Source organism: Natator depressus, chromosome 4, assembly GCF_965152275.1.
Source record: "Natator depressus isolate rNatDep1 chromosome 4, rNatDep2.hap1, whole genome shotgun sequence".
Lineage (NCBI taxonomy): Eukaryota > Metazoa > Chordata > Testudines > Cheloniidae > Natator > Natator depressus.
In genome coordinates, this window is record NC_134237.1 from 38,987,885 (window position 1) to 39,009,581 (window position 21,697).

The following is a 21,697-nucleotide window of genomic DNA, read 5'->3' on the forward strand; positions in this document are numbered from 1 at the left end:
GGTTGGGTTTACACAACAGGAGCCTGGCAGCACTGGTAAATCCACCAAGGAGGAGGTTGTGGCAGCAAAAAGCAGCTGAAGTCGCCTGCCTCCCTGCAAAGGGCTTACAGATCGTCAGTGCAATCTAAAATATTTGTGGTATGGAGTAGACTGCATGGTCAGGGTGACCAGAATACACTGGCTCAGAGAATACCTTGAGCAGACTCTGCTGGTAAGGAACCTGGGGAGCTCCTGGTGAAAATTAGAGGTACCCTACTCTAATGGACACATTATAGGAAATGGCAAAACCACTTGCTTTCCTTTAGAGATGTGTCCCAGGGGGCACAAGGAAAATTAACTGGCACAAAAGTAAGAATGTCAGCCTGGAAGAATCTATCCAAGAATCAGTATGGAAAAGCCAGTGTGAATTCTTTTTGCTAATTAGTTTATAATAGGAAATTAATGTAATCCCTTCCTTCCACTCTCTTTCCAGTGGAGAAAAATGTCAAAAATAGAATTATAGGTGACAAATAAAGCACTGCAGCATGCCTGCATCTGACAACAAGCAGGTTTGACTGGTTCTTCCTCTCCAACTAGATCAGTCCTTGCTCAGGCCTCTCCCGTCCCAATCTATTGCTTCCAAAACACTAAGGAATCCAGTCTAGCTGGCTAGTGCTTTGCTTTATTGATTTACAAACCCTGGATCCGATCCTACAAAATGCTAAGTGTCTCCTGCCAAGTGTCGAGTGCCCTCAACTTGCAAGAGGCAGGCACTGTCTTAGCGCAGTCTAGCAGGCAGTCTGTGTCCCAAAATTGCTTACAATCTAAATAGACAAGATAGACATAGGACAGGGGAAAGTGTATAACACACAAGCAGACAGCAGCAAACATTTTGTTAGTGCCATGATTTATATATTTTTTATGACTGGGTTTAGTTAGGAGGGAAACGGTTAAATTAAAAGGAAAGTAAAGGGAGTGGGGACATTGAAGAGAAGGAGGCGAGGGGGAGAGCATAGGGACTGGGAGAAGAAGGTAAGAGGGAATGAAGCTGAGGTGAAGAGACTGTGAGGGAGGGGAAGGAGAGGGTTGGAAGAAACAGCCAATCAGCACATGCAAGAGAAAGTCCAGTGGAAACTGTAGAAAGGTCTCTAGAAATGTCCAAAGGTTCCTGCTTTGGCCGCTTCTTCAGATGGTCCTACCCAATGGTGTCTCCGCATGGTTCCAATCCTCTTCAGTTTTTCCCCAAGGCATCCTGGTGGGTGAGGCGATATCACTTGAGTCCTACTTTCTCCAGAGTGTGTGGGTGTGTCAGGGGCAGGTCTCTGCACAGCTCTTAGCAGAATGTTTAGGAAATGTTATTCACATTTTTAAAGAACTCTTGGCAAATGAAGATTTTTTTTTTTACTACTTTAATTATATAACTATAGCAGCTAAACCAGTATAGTTAAAAACTTTCTCTCTCAATCTGTTAACCTCCAAAAATTTCAGATAAAAATTCTCTCCTTTATAGGGACAATTTAATAATGATTTTAAAAATGAGGAAAAAAATAGTGTGCACATATAGAGCCGGGGCTAAAAAATACGCGTATGTGCCATGATGTTTTTAAATCATGCATCAACTTTTTAGGAATATGCAAAGTGAATATTAAACCACCCCCTAGACTTCCTGCTGCCAGTACCTGGAACCATCATTCTTTCTCCTATATTGTGCAATGACTATTCGGAATTTTTTAGGCACTGGTTTTGGGTTACAGACCATGAATCAGAGCTCAGATTATTTGCTTAGTTTCCAAACAGTGCAGGGTATTACAGCACCTTGTCGTCATCCAAGTTATTTCTCACAGGAAAATGTACTGATGCCATGAAGGATGAATTAACATTTATTAGCTGATTACTGCACTCTCTTTCATGCAGTGCATCGTGTATTTCTGCATAGCACACAGGTATGTGTTAATGCATAAGCCAGCGAGGCCAGCTTTTGTATAGCAGTTATTCTTTTTTTGTAAGTTCAAAAGATATTTAGTGGATTTTCATAAAACATACAAATTTGAATGTCAGGAGAGTGGGTTTGTGGGGAGGAGGGGGGGAAAAACCTGGATTTGTGCTGGAAATGGCCCAACTTGATTATCATACACATTGTAAGGAGAGTGATCACTTTAGATAAGCTATTACCAGCAGGAGAGTGGGGTGGGGGGAGAGAAAACCTTTTGTAGTGGTAAACACCCATTTTTTCATGCTCTGTGTGTATAAAAAGATCTTCTGTACTTTCCACAGTATGCATCCGATGAAGTGAGCTGTTGCTCACGAAAGCTTATGCTCAAATAAATTGGTTAGCCTCTAAGGTGCCACAAGTACTCCTTTAAATTTGAATGTGTTATCTATTCCTATGTGGTCTACATATAGACAGAATTATACAGGGAAACAATTATTTCATGATATAAAATACTATAATAATAATATTGAAACACAAACACAAAAATTAACGTTGATTATCCTTTTGTTAACTTACAAATCCATAAACATTAAAGATTACATGAACACTACCACGAGAATAGACATCTTAATTAGAGCAGCAATTAAAATGATCGTTATTTTCCAATAACATGTAGGTCACTGCACTCACTCTGTGCTGATTATAAAGTAATTATTTTTAATCAGTAAGGTACAGTATAGAATTTGTCATGTGTAACCTGGAAGAAAAATTTCCAGGCTCACTTAGACAGTCACTGTGTGAAGAACTCCCATTGATTTCAAAGAGAATCTGGTGCGTTAAGCGGCTGCTGCTACAAAATCTGGTCCTTTATGTGTCAGAAGATGTAGCTTTGGAGCCTGATCCAAAAACCACCCTCCATTCCCATGGAGTGTGGGTGATCAGAACCTTTTATGAGGCACTTACCACCTTGCCAGGATCAATTTTTGGAACCAGAGTTGGCTCTTCTTGGAATGATGTGAAAATGAGGTAGAATCAGAAAAGGCTAAAATAGGAAAACAACAAGTTAAAAATTACTTGGACAAATTAGATGTCTTCAAGTCACCACGGCCTGATTAAATGCATCCTAGAATACTCAAGGAGCTGACTGAGGAGATATTTAAGCCATTATTGATTATCTTTGTAAAGTCATGGAAGACGGGAGAGATTCCAGCAGACTAGAAAAGGGCAAATATAGTGCCAATTGATAAAAAGGGGAATAAGGACAACCCAGGGAATTACAGACCAGTCAGCTTAACTTCTGTACCCGGAAAGATAATGGAGCAAATAATTAAGCAATCAATTTGCAAACATCTAGAAGATAATAAGGTGATAAATAACAGTCAGCATGGATTTGTCAAAAACAAATCGTGTCAAACCAACCCGATAGCTTTCTTTGACAGGGTAACAAGCATTGTGGATGGGGGGAAAGTGGTAAACATGGTATATCTTGACTTTAGTAAAGCTTCTGATATGGTCTTGCATGACCTTCTCATAAACAAACTAGAGAAATGCAATGTAGATGGAGCTACTATAAGATGGGTGCAAAAACCAGTTGGAAAACCATCTCCAGAAACTAGTTATCAGGGTTTACAGTCATGCTGGAAGGGCATAATGAGTGGGGTCCTGCAGGGATCAGTTCTCAGTCTAGTTATGTTCAATATCTTCATCAATGATTTAGATAATGGCCCACAGAGTACACTTAAAGTTTGCGGATGATACCAAGCTGGAAGGGGTTGCAAGTGCTTTGGAGGATAAGATTAAAATTCAAAATGATCTGGACAAACTGGAGAAATGGTCTGAAGTAAAAAAGGACAAATGCAAAGTACTCCATTTAGGAAGGAACAATCAGTTGTACACATATAAAATGGGGAAATGACTGCCTAGGAAGGAGTACTGTGGAAAGGGATCTAGGGGTCAAAGTGGACCACAAGCTAAATATGAGTCAACAGTGTAAAGCTGTTGCAAAAAAAGTGAACATCCTTCTGGGCTTTATTAGCAGGAGCATTGTAAGCAAGAACACGAAAAGTAATTCTTCTGCTCTACTCCACGCTGATTAGGCCTCAACTGGAGTATTGTGTCCCATTCTGGGTGCCATATTTCAGGAAGGATGTGGACAAATTGGAAAAAGTCCAGAGAAGAGCAACAAAAATGATTAAAGGTCTAGAAAACATGACCTCTAAGGAAAGATTGAAATAACTGGGTTTGTTTAGTCTGGAAAAAGAGAAGACTGAGGGGACATGATACCAGTTTTCAAGTACATAAAAGGTTGTTACAAGGAGGAGGGAGAAAAATTGTTCTTCTTAACTTCTGAGGATATGGAATGGGCTTAAATTGCAGCAAGGGAGGTTTAGGTTGGACATTAGGAAAAATTTCCTAACTGTCAGGGTGGTTAAGCACTGGAATAAATTGCCTAGGAATCTTTGGAGATATTTAAGAGCAGGTTAGACAAACACCTGTCAGGACTGGTCTAGATAATACTAAGTCCTGCCACGAGTGCAGGGGACTGGACTAGATGACCTCTCAAGGTCCCTTCCAGTTCAAGGATTCTATGTACTGAACTGCAAAATTTTAGTGAGCAATCTCTATGCACCACATAGAGCAGTCTGGTCTATAGTAGATACTTCCCTATGGTTTTTTTTTGTTGAATCTTGGAGTTTGCTCATCTCGCAGTGGGTATTGTTTTACCATGTATAGCCTGCTAACATTCCAGTAAAATCTTCAATTGTTCTCTTTTGGTTTCTGCTGGTGTTCAATTATTTGTTTTGGTCTGCACTGGAGGACCAGTAGCCCCAGGAACTCTAGACCAACGGATCTATTACTCTGTATCAAACCCAGAAAACCAAGTGGGCCAACTGAAAGGTCTCTGTTTTCAGCTGGAATTCACTTGGCTGTGCCACTACTTATATGGTTTTCTGGCAACCAAGAATCAAGGTCCAGCTAACAAATTGCTTCTTTACTAGCCATAATCTAGATATATCCCAGGAAAACTATTTGATTGACCAACAGGTATGGCCACATTTGGTACAATTTATTTCTGTTTGGTCAGGTTTGTTTACACATGGGGTTCTGGAACAGCTAAGAGAAAACTCTCAGCCCAAGAGTCTGCAAGTAAAAAGAATCACAAATTGTATGTGGAAATATTGTTTTAAATGAATTTGCAAATTCATTTAACTGTATATGCTTGCTAAGTGTTTCTTATCTTTTGATTTGTTAAGCTAATCACCTCAGGAACATTTACCGGTACCTTTAAATAATATTAAAAATACTGGCAGCAGATAATGGGCTAGATTCGGCCTGGGTTTCTGCAAGCCTCTACAAAAAAAATAACCCAGGTGGGGCCCTTGAGGCATAAAGTCTTCTTCAGAGAGTAGGTTTCAATTACAACATTTTTTTTCACCAATTTAACTAAGCCAGTTTCTAAACCAATTTAGTTAAATCAATACAACACTTGTGAGCAGATATGGTCGTACGTTGTCAATCCACTGACTTCAACTTCATTACCTCTGATTTATAGTGGTGTTAGATCAGAATCAGGCCCTTACTTCTTTAATTCACCTTCTTGAGGTCTGTAGTGCACAAGACAGTAGAACCTGGTCCTTAATATGTCTAGAAGACAATATGTTCTGACTCTCAAAATAGGAGGGAAAGAGGCTGGAGCATATACCAGGCCTATCATTCACAAAATACCTTCAGTGACTAAATCAGCAATCATCAGGCACTCACTTTGTTACAACCAATTGTTCAATCATTTTTCCATCCAAATATTGGGTAACTATGACTATGAGAGAGGCCGAGAATAAAAACATGTATGTAAAAGGGAACAAAAGAAGGGCATTGAAGAGAATTTGCCAGAAAAATAATCAACATATGGCTTTTCCAAAAGTTTTTCAAGAGATCTCAGAAAGCTAGGAATCATATTACTGTACTGAAAAAATGTCATAACAAATCAAACCAAATCAAAACAAAAAACAGATGATTATTCTTTTTCAGCTCTTGGGGCAAAAGAAAAATGGGTATTGTTAAAATCACATTTCACTTTTATTTCTTCCGCCCCCCCCCCCCATCTTTACAGAGTTGCCACTCCATTTGGTGGTTTTGAGAGAGCATCAAAGCTGGTTAAATTCAAGGTACCAGATTTTAATCTACTGCTGCTAAATGATCCCAGGTTCATGATCCTCGCTAACCCTCTTTCTACCAGGAGGTCCTTCAACAGGACTCCTAAGGGATGGACGTCTGAGAATATTCCCATAGTGTTCATCCAGCCTTCGGATTCCAACACTGTTCCAGAAACGGATGACCTGTGAAAAGGAAGCTGTTTTATATTTGATACAAAATGCTGAAAGTTGACCATAAAAATCAACGTGTAATTATTTTGACTTTTAATAGATGCTCCTTGCAACAACCTCCCTTGGTAGCTGGAGTTTAACTAATAACTTCTGATACAGTATCCCTTTTCATGAGTTTAATTTCATCTACAGACCTAATATAAATAAAATAATTTGGCAACTATTCACTGACACACTTTTGACTTTTGTCTGTCTATACATTTTACTTTTTTCACTTTTATTCTTTAATGAAACCTTAATGTTGTTTCAAACCTTTGCATTGCCACATTAAGAGCAGTTGTGATGAGGAAAAAATGACTGACATCATGGCATTCCATTTCTATTCTGGTCCTAGCAGATCCTCTCGATACCATGTCAGATTTGTTCAATATACTGTCAGTACTGCCTGCTTATCCTGGGATTTGGAAATGAAGATTGGGTTCCAATCTTGTTCCCTATGAGGTTAAAGCTCTTCAATGAGAGCAGGCTTATCACTTATGTTTTTGCTGACTCTTGTATCACCACCAATAGTAAGTTTAGCTAGACGCGTGTAGAAAGTATACAGTAGATATAGTTATAAGAAAGAGAGACTATAGAATGGTATGGTGAGGTACAAAGGTTATATCTACATGAGTTTGAGGTGGCTCTGTTATTCACAACTGCAAAGACCTGAATGAGTGAAGTACTTATGCCAAACAAGTACTAATAAAATGAGATAGGTCATTATATCAAATGAGTACCCTGCTTGAGCAATGCTTCCCTAGCCCTTCAATAGCCATAACGTATATTTGCATAAGTGGTTTTTCTTCTGTCCAGATTACAGACTAGAATTGGGGCTTACTACAGAATTTTCTTGCATGTTGTACAGTAGTAAGCCCCGCTGTATTAGGAAAGTGAAGGATTAGGCTGAACAGAAGCTGATAAACTAAATAAGAAGGTGCCATTTTTACAGTGTCTTTCAGATTACAACCACATTTTTAATAAGAGGCAAGACATCAAAGTAATAACTGATTTTTCATTAATTTTATCGTTTGTTTGGGAAGGATACAACATTTGCATGTTATATTTTTAAATACACAATATGGTAACATTACATTTTGAATGAAGAATGTTAGTTTGGGGGAATAGGCTGTGAAAGCTCTCTTTTAATGTGTACTGAATCCATTCTTAAGGGGCTCATGATGCATGTGACTCACGTTAACTTTCTGATCACAAATATACACATTCATATGCCTGTTTTTCTTGTGAAACGAGCGGAGGTGTATAAAGTTTTACAAGATCCACAACTAAATGCAATCCCAAACTTTAGATCACAATTAAACCCCACCCTACAGCTATGGCTAAAATAGAGAGTTTACAGCTGCTCCTATGCTGCTACTCTGCTGTAACCTCTCCAGTGTAGCCACTCTAAGCCAACAGGAGAGAGCTCTCCCATCAGCTTAATTACCCTAGTCCCCGCAAGCAGAGAAGCTCTTCCGCCAACATAGCACTGTCCACACCAGCGCTTAAGTCAGTTATGCCTCTCAAGGGGGTGGCTAATACACACCCCTGAGCAACATAAGTTTTGTTGACATAAGCTGTAGTGTAGCCATAGCCTATATGACGTAACAATGGCTAGACAAATGAAATGCATCAAGACACTACTTTTTCAAAGGCATTTCTCTAACTGATGGTATTGATCCATAATGGGTTCAGCTAGAAAAGTGAGTGATTCAGCAAGGATCAGATGTGACTGAGGTAAAGAGTCATAGAATAAGAAGTAAAATGGGGAGATCGAAAGGCTTAAGAGAGTTAAACAGTAATCATAGGTGAATAGTTTTAACACTGGAAGGAGGTCATGGAGGTACATTTCCAAATGAGTTGAAGCCTACCCTCCACTTTTGTGGTTGTAATTTGTACCTGCAAAAATTGCACAGGCAATTGAATTGTGGTTCAAGTCAGGTAGTTAGTGGCACAAATTCTCTGATTTCTCACCTGCAATTGATTTTGGAGCACAAGATTGAACATAAATTGTACAGGTGTCAATTGCACCTACGAAACAGAGGTTGGGCCTTAGCGCTTTTCAAAATTTAACCCCATCCAGCACAGGAGTCAGTTTTAGGATATTTATTGTTGTTAACATATAAAATGATATGGGTAATGATACTAAATAGGAGCTCCCCAATTCTGCAGGTGTCACAAAAAGACTAGAGGTAAAGTAAATAATGAGGAGCTTTACAGCCAGATTCAAAGGGATCAGAATTGTTTCATGATTGAGCCAGCAGATGACAAACATTTCAATGCATCAAATTGCAAAAAACTACTCTGTGAGCATGGATCAAGTCAGGGGAATATGAGATAAATAACAGAATAATCCAGCATTTTAATCAAGAAAAGGATTTGCAGATTAGACTACACTACAAATTTATGTTGGTATAACTATCCACAGCCCTGAGTGATGTATACTGACCTAACTGCCAGTGGCTTCTCCTGTTGACATAGCTACCACCTCCCATAGAGTTGGAGTACCTACGCTGATGGAAGAAGCTCTCCCATTGGCATAGGTAGAGTCTTCATTAAGCACTACAGTGAGGCAGCAGACCCCTCCCACTCCAAATCATACTATGCTAGGTCTCAAATGTGCAAGATGATCTGCTTGATCCACCTTTACTATGCAGAGTTCCACTAAAGTACACAAAACTCTGTACCTGTGTAAAGGTCCACTCAGGGAGCTTCAATTTGCAGGATTGGAAATTTAGGGCCTTTCCATTGACCTCAATGGGTTTTGGATTGGGCATTTACTTTGTGAGGCACTTGCAAGATGCCATTGGGATACTCCATGCAGTTACAATACCACTGGAAATATATTATTGTCTTTGGATATGTAGAGAAGGGCAATGCTGAACAGTCTAATTCATGATTCAAGAGTAAGGATTTGGGTTTATCCTTGCTGATAAAAAGATGGCCTTGACGTGACAGAATAAAAGTTTCCAGGGACTGGCAAAGTCAAGAGAAACTTTTTTTTTTTAAAACATTGGTTCTTCTAAAACTAAGAAACATGACTGAGAAAATGGATTAAATGGGAAACTGAGGTACAGCTGTTTTATGCATAGGTAAACAACCTTAAGGAATAATTTACCAGCAAAGGTGACTGAAGCAGAGTACAAATGAGTCCATGAGACACTTATATTTGTTTCCAGTAAAGAAGAGGATAGTAGGGTATGATAAAAATGCACGAAGGTAGAGAAAGTCAGGGCACATTTTGAAAAGGCCAGAAGTCCTTTATATGTATATTGAGCTAGAAGGTCATTTCTTGTCCCTAAAATTTTCTGTGCTTTGTTCTCATTTACGAAGGGCACCTTTACACTGCTCCGGTAAACATTTCCATTGCCAGAATGTGTAAAGGAGCCTTAGTATAAATGAAAACTAGGTCCTCAATTTTTCAAATTATGCAATATATTTTGTGTGATATTCTCCTCCTACTAGAGTAAGCAAAATCAAGTGGAAGGGGAGTACATGGATGAGAAACTCCATAGAGTAAAAGTCCTCAAAAGATAAATGCAATGTACTCCTATTTATCCAGAACAAATGTCAAGAAAAGTCACGGTTCATGGCCTCCAATAGCTATATAAGGCTGAGGATATGCAGGTATCAGCTGTAACTATGATGTTGTTTGTACAGAGGTGGAGTTGGAGATGGCAGCATCTATGTGTTGGAAAGAAAGCTAGCCTTAAATCCATGTGGTCTTCCTCCCTGTTTCAACAAGATCTTTAGCCAATTTGTTCTTCTAGTTGCTGCATAAAGAGTGTCTTTGATAGCTGGTTCCAGGAAATGAGAATGTGCCTCCCATATTACAGTCTTAGGTTACCAAGTATCTGCCTTTAGAAAGAAATGTTATACTGAAGAAGTTCTCATGTTTATCCTGTACTTTGATGTAAAGTTCCCTAATTACATATACACTTCTCAGAGGTCCTGATTGTGTCAATCTGTCTGATTGTTCTTCTTCTTCATAATCCAAATATCTCACTCTTTTGGAAATAAATCCAGATTATATTAACCCCAATAATGTGTGCTTTAATTTATTTAATAGGATTTTATTTTGAGCAAATCTCAGAGGCAGAAATTACCTGGTTAATCTGAAGATAGAACAAAACATGAAGGATTGAACTCCTGGCCCCACTAAAGGCAAGTGGAATTTTGCCATGGATTTCAGTGGAGCCAGGATTTCACTCTACATGTAGTTTATTTCTATCAGATCACCAAGTATGTCAAACAATATTTGTAAGTGAAGTTTATGCCACTATTTAATCCAATATGTGCCCAAGAGCAGAATTAATGTTGTGAGAATAAAGGAATAGGGCTAACCATATAGGAAGTTGGACTGAGTACATTGGTAAAGATGGAAACTGTCCTGATTCTTCCTCCAAAATTCAGGTAGATTGATTGAAACTACAATAAAAAACAGAATTATTCAACAAAAAGAGGAATATGTTATGACAAGGACAAATTCACCAACAGAGGTGAGGAAGAAATTCTCTTAATAGGCAGGTTATTCCATAACTGTTCACTTTTGTGTTTTTTGCATCTTCCTCCAAAGCAGCCAGTACTAGCCACTGTCAGAGACAGAACTATGGATTAGATGGACAATGGGTCTGAACCAGTATGGAAATTTCTTGGTACCTAAGAACTTTTTTCCAGCTCAGCTCTTGTACGGCCTAAAACCTAATGACCAGCTGCTGCCGTTCCTGACACATCATAGTAACCTGCACAAAGTGTTCTGAGACATACCTAGGACATGAAGATAAACTATCCTTGAAAAGGGATAATAAAAGACGTATATGGAAAATGAAATACTATATAAGTTAAGGCAGAGCTACTCAAATTGTGGTCCAGAGATCACAAGCAGTCCTGTGAAGCACTTATTGGTGGTTCCCAGAAAGTTGGCTGGTCACATGGTGCTGGCTCCTCCTCATTATTTCCAGAGGCTACATTTTGTTGAAAGGCATTATACGTTAAATTATTTCCTAATATTATTTTCCATGTCTGTAGTTGTTGTAGTTGGCACAGAGATATTATATTGTGAGGGAGACAGAAGATGCTCCAGAAGATAATTTCTGTATTAAAATGTACGCAACACTGATAAAGTTTGAGAAACATGGTGTTAAAATGTTATGGGTCAGTCAATTAAATGCTGTTAACATCAGAGACGCTGTTATACCAAACTCACATAAGAAATACACATCAGAAGTCCAATTTTCAATTGGGGACTCCTCCATAAGACAGCCACATCCCTCATTTGGATGAGGGTACTTAGGAATGTACATTATAAACTTATACAGCTAAGTGTGACTATGAGCATCCAGATGTGAAATTTGGACATAGTATTAAGGACCCTTCTACATTATGGATGGGATTCTAACCCACATAAAATGTCAGCAGCAAAACTCCCAGGGTAGGATCCACAAAGGGATGTAGGCATTGCAACCCTGAGCATTGCAGCACCTACCTTTTAGGCATCTAGAAAAAAATCACAGAAACAATACTGCAATCCACAAAGCCTGAGTAAGGTGCCTAGACTCCTATACCATGAATGGGGAGAGATAGGCACATTAGAATGCAATCCACAAAGCCAGCATACTAGGCAGGGGCTGCCAAAACTAGCCAATGGAAGATGCTGACCAGAAGGATGTGTGCTAAGTCCCATAGCTCTCACAAAGATAACTACCTAAGTCTGGGCTGCAGGGAGGTGCCTATTTCTGTTTTTGATCCATGAACCAACGGATGACAGGCATTTCAGTCATTTGTGGGGCTGAAACAAAACAGCCAGAGAAAAAGGAGGGTGAACTTTAGCCTAGTGGGTAGGGTACTAACCCAGGATGTGGGCAACCCTCTGTTCAAGTCCCTCCTTCTCCTGAGGGGAGAAAGGTTTCAGAGTAACAGCCGTGTTAGTCTGTATTCGTAAAAAGAAAAAAGAAAAGGAGTACTTGTGGCACCTTAGAGACTAACCAGTTTATTTGAGCATGAGCTTTCGTGAGCTACAGCTCACTTCATCGGATGCATAGCATATCGTGGAAACTGCAGAAGACATTATATACACACAGAGACCATGAAACAAAACTTCCTCCCACCCCACTGTCCTGCTGGTAACAGCTTATCTAAAGTGATCATCAAGGAGGGCCATTTCCAGCACAAATCCAGGTTCTCACCCTTCCCCCCCCCCCACACACACACATACAAACTCACTCTCCTGCTGGTAATAGCCCATCCCTCTTTGAAACCTCTCTTTATAATGCGCATGATAATCAAGGTGGGTCATTTCCAGCACTAATCCAGGTTTTCTCACCACCACCCCCCCACACACACACACCCCCCTCCAAAAACCACACACACAAACTCACTCTCCTGCTGGCAATAGCTCATCTTACAATGTGCACAGCAATAATCCAAGTTTAACCAGAACGTCTTGGGGGGGCGGGGGTTTGTAGGAAAAAACCAAGGGGAGATAGGCTACCTTGCATAATGACTTAGCCACTCCCAGTCTCTATTCAAGCCCAAATTAATAGTATCCAATTTGCAAATGAATTCCAATTCAGCAGTTTCTCGCTGGAGTCTGGATTTGAAGTTTTTTTGCTTTAAGATAGCGACCCTCATGTCTGTGATTGCGTGACCAGAGAGATTGAAGTGTTCTCCGACTGGTTTATGAATGTTATAATTCTTAACATCTGATTTGTGTCCATTTATTCTTTTACGTAGAGACTGTCCAGTTTGACCAATGTACATGGCAGAGGGGCATTGCTGGCACATGATGGCATATATCACATTGGTGGATGTGCAGGTGAACGAGCCTCTGATAGTGTGGCTGATGTTGTTAGGCCCTGTGATGGTGTTCCTTGAATAGATATGTGGGCACAGTTGGCAACGGGCTTTGTTGCAAGGATAGGTTCCTGGGTTAGTGGTTCTGTTGTGTGGTATGTGGTTGTTGGTGAGTATTCGCTTCAGGTTGGGGGGCTGTCTGTAGGCAAGGACTGGCCTTTCTCCCAAGATTTGTGAGAGTGTTGGGTCATCCTTCAGGATAGGTTGTAGATCCTTAATAACGCGTTGGAGGGGTTTTAGTTGGGGGCTGAAGGTGACGGCTAGTGGCGTTCTGTTATTTTCTTTGTTAGGCCTGTCCTGTAGTAGGTGACTTCTGGGAACTCTTCTGGCTCTATCAATCTGTTTCTTCACTTCCGCAGGTGGGTACTGTAGTTGTAAGAATGCTTGATAGAGATCTTGTAGGTGTTTGTCTCTGTCTGAGGGGTTGGAGCAAATGCGGTTGTATCGCAGAGCTTGGCTGTAGACGATGGATCGTGTGGTGTGGTCAGGGTGAAAGCTGGAGGCATGTAGGTAGGAATAGCGGTCAGTAGGTTTCTGGTATAGGGTGGTGTTGATGTGACCATCGTTTATTAGATAATAATGTATATTATACATATATAATACATATATACATACATATATATGTATACATATATAATACATACATATATATATACATACATATATATGTATGTATATATATATACACATGTATATGTATGTATTACATATACATGTATATGTATACATGTATATGTAATATACATATGTATAATATACATATACATGTACATAATATACATGTACATAATATACATATACATATACATAATATACATATATAATGTATATGTATATGTATACATATATAATACATATTATACATATATTATACACATATATGTGTGTATATAATGTCTTCTGCAGTTTCCACGATATGCTATGCATCCGATGAAGTGAGCTGTAGCTCACGAAAGCTCATGCTCAAATAAACTGGTTAGTCTCTAAGGTGCCACAAGTACTCCTTTTCTTTTTTCTTTTTTGAGGGGAGAAAGTACTTGAACAGGGAGCAGCAACCTCTCAGATGAGTGCCCTAACCACGAGGCTATAGAGTCATTCTAACACTTTCTTTGGCCAAATTGATATTTAATTGTTTAATTAAAGTGGAACAACTTTAATAGGAGAGATTGAGGGAGACCCACATCAGACTATTCCATTGCCTAATGGCTACAGCACTCACCTGTGAGGTGAAGATCCCTCATCAAATCACTTCTCATCAGGTGGAGGGGAGGATAACTTGAATTGGAAGGTTTCCACATTCTGAGTGAGTAATCTGTGCTCTAGGTCAAATGTGATAAAGGAGGTTCTCCTTCCCTCCCCACTCCTATCTGTTTTGTATGACCTTACCAGCGGGGTAAAATGTGGTAGGTAGTCTCTCTGAGCACACCAACTTGACTGGGCCCCTGCATACTACTGGCTGAATGCCTATCTTCCCTGGTTTGTGAATTGCTCTGGGGTTTAGGCAGGACATACGTGTCCAGACATCTAGAGTGAGGCACCAGAGTGCATTCTCAGAGGCATTCACATAAGTGCCTAGGGAACTTTTACTGCAAAAACTTGGGCACCAAATGAGTTAAGGCACCTACAGGATTAGGTGGCATCTGAGCAGTTTTTTGGACTGCAGTGTTGCCTAAAAATGGGACTTAGGCACCTAAGTATCTTTGTGAATAGCACCCCCATTGACTAAAATGGGATAGGATTTCACTCTCAATGTCCATACCTAATGACTATATACTACAGAAATCAAGTTAGAAATCAGCTCATATGAGTCACAGGCATTATTTCCTGAAATGAAAGTTACACTTACTACACAAAGTTTACAGAAAATGGATAACAGGAGAAAGGCTGTTCTTGTGTTACTAAAGGATAAGGTTTGGAGTCAGGAAACCCAGGCTCTGTCACAGGCTGATTTTGGGCAAGACATTTAATCTGTTTGTGCCTCAATTCCCCCATTAGTAATATTGGGATAATAATATTTCCCTAACTCATAAGGATATTGTGAGACTAAATTCAATAATATTTGTGAAAGGCTCTGAGATCCCTAAATCACGGTAAGTGTATAAGTAGCAGAGAATGAAGTGAGCCAGTTATTCTTGCAAAAATAAGTAGAGATCAAAATGTTCAATAAGGGTTGCAAAAAGAACATTCTGAACTCTGCCAAGTTGGGAGATGATTGTACCAGCAGACTTATTAATGCAGGAATTTTTTCACACTGCTGTCTCTGAAAGACAGAATTTAATGCATTTTCTAAAAGTTACTTGTTTTTATTTAGCCTCCAACAGTCAATATTTTAAACATTCTTTTTTCTTATGAAAATAGATACAAATAAACAATAACCAAAGTAGCTACAAATCTTTCCCCCTTTTCTATGGGTGTAGAGGCCTTCTTGCAACAGAATTAGTGCATTTCCTTTGAGGTGGGAGAGGGAAAAAGAATGAGCAGGTTTTAAGGGGGTTGTGAAGGGAGTGAGAAATCCCTACATGGCACAGAGACCAGGTCCCAGAGATCTCCCTGTGTGCTACCACACCACATCTGTTTATATTCATCCCTTCCAAATCCCATAGTGCAGATTCCAGTGCCTGTGGAGTAGCTGGGGAGGCTCTTCTCCATTTCCCACTGCCAATTTCCCCAATACAGTTCAAGTACCATCACACTCAAGATTACTGGTAAACCACTATGAAAGACAGTTTCAAATGAGCAGAAATAATGTGTAAGCCATCTAAACAATGTTTGAAGTATGTCAGGGTCTTCTGAAGTTGGGCCACTGTAAGCCATGAAGGATCACAGGTGTTATCTCATTACGGGAGGTCAGACTAAATGAAAGTGTTTTTCCCCTTCAGTAACTCTAACAGCTAAATTCCAGCACTGAGTCATTCCTTGAGTTCTTAATCAGAACACTTTAGATATTTTCAGGGAAACATAAACAAGAATATTTAGTTCAAATAGGCAGAAGGTGGGCAAGCTGACCACTTACAGCAGGTGTTCATTTCTGAACTAAACTGGAACGTGCTTATTCTGTGCTATAGCTCTGCAATGTTTGAAATATATTTGACTGATTGGGGGATGGCTGGGGAGAAAGCAATGCTGAAGCCAGAATGTGAGGGAAAACACAAAGAGTCTGAGGAAAAAATCACAGGCTCATCATGTTTCATGGTACTTCAGTCTATCATTCTGCCAGATAGTCTTTTGTGAACAATAACAATGGTGAGGGCAGAAACAGCATGGGAAGGAAGGTGGAAAGCAGCAGGATAGAAAAAGGAGCATAGTTTTGGTTTGAGAATGAAAACATAAGCAGGAGGAAATTGCCCCAGGCCAGATACCAGTGTGTTTCTCTGATAGGAGGGAACACAAATCATCCAGAACTTGCTGTAAGTTTGGCAACCTTTGCGTACTACAAGGCAACAGCACTCATATCCTCTTCTTATAGCACAGTATACAGTATCTATCAACCGTTCCTAGATCTGACATCAGTTTGAGATTAGGTCTGTGAGTGTATATTTGGTGTCCATAAGTGGGTGCATGCATTTCACCACAGGTTATTGAAACAAAACTGAACAGTGAAATTTTCCTGCAGAAAACCCCATGGCCAAGATTTTCAAGAATGGGTCCCTAGGGTTTGATTGTCAACTCTATATTTCAGTTTCTAAACAAGGGGCTGATGTGCACTCAGCAGTCAATGGGTACAGCTGGTTGCTCAGAACTTATGAAAATCAAGTCATTTATTTAGGGGCCCAAATATGGATTTAGGACTCCAACTTTAGGGATCCATCTTTGAAAATAGGAAATAAATAAACTTTAGATGACTTCAGGGAAACTGCTCCTGGCACTACACTTAGCATTTTCAGAGAAGTTATAGCACTGTTGATAAATAAACTGGAGAAACATTAACAATGTTTAGTGTAGATGAAACAAATAAAGGAAAAGCAAAGTTTACCTTGTGTTTGCTGTTATGTCTAGAGTGAAGTGAGGAAGAAGAAAAAAAGGGGTGAGTGTTTATGCTCTGTGAAAGCTCCCCTAATGAGATAACGCCTGTGATCCTTCATGGCTTACAGTGGCCCAGCTTCGGAAGACCCTGACATACTTCAAACATTGTTTATGGCTAACACATTGTGGCTACTCATTTGAAACTATCTTTCATAGTGGTTTACCAGCAATTTTGAGTGTGATGGTACATTAACTGTACTGGGGAAATATGCAGTGGGAAATGGAGAAGAGTCTCCCCAGCTACTCCACAGCCACTGTAATCTCCACTATGCAATTTGGAATATACACAGTAGATGTGGTGTGGCAGCACACAGGAAGATCACTGGGACTTGGTCTCTGTGCCATGTAGGTATTTCTCCCGCACTGCACAGCCCCCTTAAATCCTGCTCTTTCCTTTATCCCCTCCCACCTCAGAAGAAATGCATTAATTCTGTCACAAGAGGGCTTCTACACAATAGAAAAGGGGGAAAGATTTGTAGCTACTTTGGTTATTGTTTATTTGTATCTATTTTCATAAGAAAAAAGGATGTTTAAAAAATTGCCTATTGGAGGTTAAATAAAAACAAGTAGTAATTGAAAGGCATGCTTGGCTTATTGAATTTTAGAAGATCTAGCCCAGTTCCTGTTAAAACCTGGCCAATATGTCTTCATCATGGAAAAATGTTTTGTGCATCCACTGTGTAAGCTGCATAATGTTGGAGGGAATATAAAGGCACAGAAACACCCATTTGAATAGTTGAACAAAAAACTTTTTTGCAATAAGATATCGGCACTATTGAAATAGACATAGCAATGACTCCTGGTATCTCCCTAACTTTCCAGGGCAGGGGTCTCTTTTTGGTACACATCTTTTCCAAACTTGAATGGCCCTTGATTGAACAGGTCTTCTCTGAACATCCAATATATGGGAAAAGACCCTCCGACATGTTAAGGGTCTCCCCACACTTGTATTGGGCCCTGTGTCTTACTTCTTCCCCCCCCCCCCCCGCTGTTAATTTCTAAGATCCCATCTACTCTCGTAATTCCCAAGAAAACATGGTGTGGATGTCCTGCCAGACTGGGGCCATAATTAATTGCTCCCCATAGTCATCCAGTTTGGAACTATACCTCCTATTTTAACTTTCCCTTTGAACAAAACAATCACTTTGCGACTGTTTTAAACATTCTGCTAGGATGTGAATATCCCTATACTCTATAGAAATGAACATCAATTCTAATAACATGATCACATTCTTCCACAGCCCTTGATTACATATGCTACAGCTCATGTCTTGACAACGACTACAGCAGAAAATCTTTTAATCCCTATAGTACTGTTATGAGTTTTTACCACTTATTCTAGTTTTAAAAAAACCTCTCTTTTTAGTTCCTTTCAGGGTTCCTATGCCACTTGTGTCATTCTCAGTCTGAATAGTGCAACAGTTGTATTAAAATTCTCCAGACTGAAAAATGGCAGGGAATCTTAAAATATACCATAATTAATACGCAACAGACTAGATTTCCTCTGTGAAGAAAGACTAGAAGAAATGGGTATAAGCCAATATGGCTTCATGAGGGACAGCTCAAAGATCAGAAGTTAAAAACAAATTTGTACTGGAAAAAGTAAGAAGCAACAAAATAAGAATACACAGAGAAAAGGGAAAAGATAAGCAAAAACTCAGAATAACCTCCCTAATCCTGCTTTAGGATCCACAAATCTTTGTGGCATCCTAGTGAAGTAATGCGGAATTGAGCACTAAATTGATGCTAGCCAAAGGGGTAGCTGGAATAAGAAGGGTTTTTACAAATATATCAAAGGAAAAAAGAAGTGCTAAAGCAATATTAGATACATTAATAAGTAATGGCAGAGATGTAATTAACAATGAGTTTTAAAAAAGGTGAGATGTTGAACTCTGTTTTAAAATCTGTCTTCAACAAGAAAAATAAAGAAAATAAGCTTGGATAAATAGGAACTAAAAGCAGCTATTAGGAAACAGCTGGTAAAGGAATACACAGATAAGTAATCTTGCCAATATGATATGCATATTAAGATATTAAGGGAATTAGCTGTTGAATTTTCCAATTATTTTGAAAAGTCATAGAAAGCTGGGAAAACACTGGAAGACTAAAGAAAAGCAAATGTAGCACTAATCATAAAAAGAAAGAATAGTGAAGCTGGTAGTTACTGGGTGTAATTCTAATTTCTATCTAAAGGTGCTCTAATCATAGTGTCTAATTCTATCTATTTAGTAAAAATGTTGTGGATTTTTTTTTTTTTTACTGTTTTTAAACACGTCCAAATTTTGAAATTATGATGAAGTCAAAAAACCTGAAAAATGTTGGTGAAAGTTTTCATCAAAAAATTATTTGGTTCAAAAATGGATTTAAAAAATTGTAAAAAAGCTTAAAATTTGGAAAACTTCCAGCAGCTCTACTTCTGTCGCTAGTAAAATAACAGAACAAATATTAAGATAAAATAATCACCGCCAAGGAAAGCAACAGGTAGAGTGGGTTTATAAATAATGAATTTTGCAAACAAGCTTAATGATTTTATTTTATATAAAATAAACAAAATGGATAAATAAGACATAGTAGATGCAATATTTATGGATTATAGTGAAGTATTTGAGACAGTACCTCTTTAACACTGCTCATAAAATTAATTCAGATTAGTGTGGAAGAGAACAATGTTATACAGAATGAAAGTTTATAATGGAAAAATGAATAATGTACCAACTTAGTGTCTAATAGTATACTCTAAGGGATTGATGTTGGGTGTGGTAATATTTAAAATATTCATTAATGATCTAGAAGATGGAGTAAAAGGTATGCTAATTAAATATGCATATGATACTTAAACTAGGAGATGTTCCAAATACTAGCAAGGACAGAAAAATATAGCAACTAGAAATATGAACAGATAACAAAATTATCTGTGGGGAAATAATCCAAACCATAGATATCCAATGGAAGGGAACAAAATGGGAAAGCAGTAATGCTAAGAGAGAGCTAGGAACCCTGTTGGACAGCAAATTAGAAAGGAGCTAACTCTGCAATATGGAGGCAATCAAGTCTAGTGCTATTTTGTCCCATGTATTTTGAACAATCCATTATGGATCAGAGTAAAAGCTGTTCATTTGACTGCACGTGGGATATTGTGATTATTTCTGGGTATCCCACAGGTATAGGATAGTTAGTGACTAAACGTTTGAACTAAATTCCATTGCAGTCAATGGAAAGATCCCCCTTCATTTCAATGGGATTTTGTATCAACCCCTAATTGAGAAGAATACATGCTTTCAGAGAGGTTTCAGAGTGGCAGCCGTGTTAGTCTGTATTCGCAAAAAGAAGAGGAGGACTTGTGGCACCTTAGAGACTAACCAATTTATTTGAGCGTGAGCTTTCGTGAGCTACAGCTCACTTCATCGGATGCTGTAGCTCACGAAAGCTTATGCTCAAATAAATTGGTTAGTCTCTAAGGTGCCACAAGAACTCCTTTTCTTTTAAAGAGAAGATCAAGTATGCAGATACCTTGAAACAACAGCCGAGAGGTGTAAAGTGCTTCCAATCACCTGAGTTATTACCTGTAAAACCCATTAAAACTTTCTCAACGAAGGCCTTTGTGGCTATACGTAGAGGAGAGTTGTGATCCCGTTTGAACACAGACAGGGTTTGCCCAGGCTTGAATTTACAAGTGTGTTAGTTAACTCAAATTAATTGACAATCAATGATTTAAGGCTGGATCACCAGCTCTGGTCTAGACAGACTGCGGGGGGGGGGGGGGCCGCAGGGACGTCTGCCTTCGCTGCCACTCCATCGTGAGTGACTCTTTTACCGTGGTATTAATAAGTAACAAAGCCCTCTCCAAGCCAAACAGAGTCCTTTGCCCGGATGGTGGGGGCAGAGTCCACCCTCTGGACCCCACCTGCCTAAACATATAGGGGGCAGGAGAGGGAATGTGGCCAAATCTTGCCATTTTCACACTACAGTATTTAGTACATTTTTAGTCACAAGTACTAACCACGCATGCGCTGCTCCCCGCTGATCGACACCCGCGTCAGGCGCTCTCTGGTTAAGGCGGGACACGACTTTTTAATTGGTTTGGCGCAGTATACGTCACTCCCCTGCTCTTCCAATCGCCGTCAGGGTGCTTTCAACTCCCCTCCTCGCCCTGGTTGTGAAGACCGCGTCTTCCTCACGTGCGGTGCGCGCCGGAGGTCGCTGTGGTTGTTGACGATCCGGGCTATTGAGACGCGCTCCACCATCCCCCCGCCTCCCCTTGCGCCGCCGGCTCTCGGGCGCGCGCCGCCAAACCACCTAAGAGGTCACGCGCCAGCCGGGGAGCATTGGAAGAAAGTTACCAGCTAAGGGCGGAGCCGGAGCGGAGTCGCGGCCGGGCCGGGAGAAACGGGTGCTGCGTGCGGGGCTGTCCGGGGCTGGAGGTGAGACCGCTGGAGCCGCGGGTCTGCAGCCGGAGCGTGGGCGAGCGGCAACTTCGCCGCTCCAGGCGGGGGGTCCCGGGGCCAGGCTGCGGCGGCCGGAGCTGCGGGGTGGGGCAGCGCGGCGG

General features: G+C 40.0%; 2 protein-coding genes and 1 long non-coding RNA gene across 3 annotated transcripts in view; 2 read left to right on the top strand and 1 right to left on the bottom strand.

The window, feature by feature from the left end:
* The window catches only part of MYOZ2 (myozenin 2), a 31,282-nt gene extending 21,888 nt beyond the window's left edge, over positions 1-9,394 (top strand). The window contains exon 6 of the mRNA XM_074950799.1: positions 6,024-9,394. Coding sequence (XP_074806900.1) covers positions 6,024-6,255 — 232 coding nt within the window. The 3' untranslated portion in view covers positions 6,256-9,394. The remainder of the gene's footprint in view (positions 1-6,023) is intronic.
* Positions 1,187-21,555, bottom strand: LOC141986370 (uncharacterized). The gene is made up of 3 exons (XR_012639262.1): positions 21,152-21,555; positions 2,876-2,954; positions 1,187-1,231 (listed from the first exon to the last, which is right to left on the bottom strand). It is a non-coding gene; the product is annotated as an uncharacterized LOC141986370 (long non-coding RNA).
* USP53 (ubiquitin specific peptidase 53) overlaps positions 21,287-21,697 on the top strand; it is a 62,898-nt gene continuing 62,487 nt past the window's right edge. The window contains exon 1 of the mRNA XM_074950795.1: positions 21,287-21,572. The gene's annotated coding sequence lies outside the window, so the exon portion shown is untranslated. The remainder of the gene's footprint in view (positions 21,573-21,697) is intronic.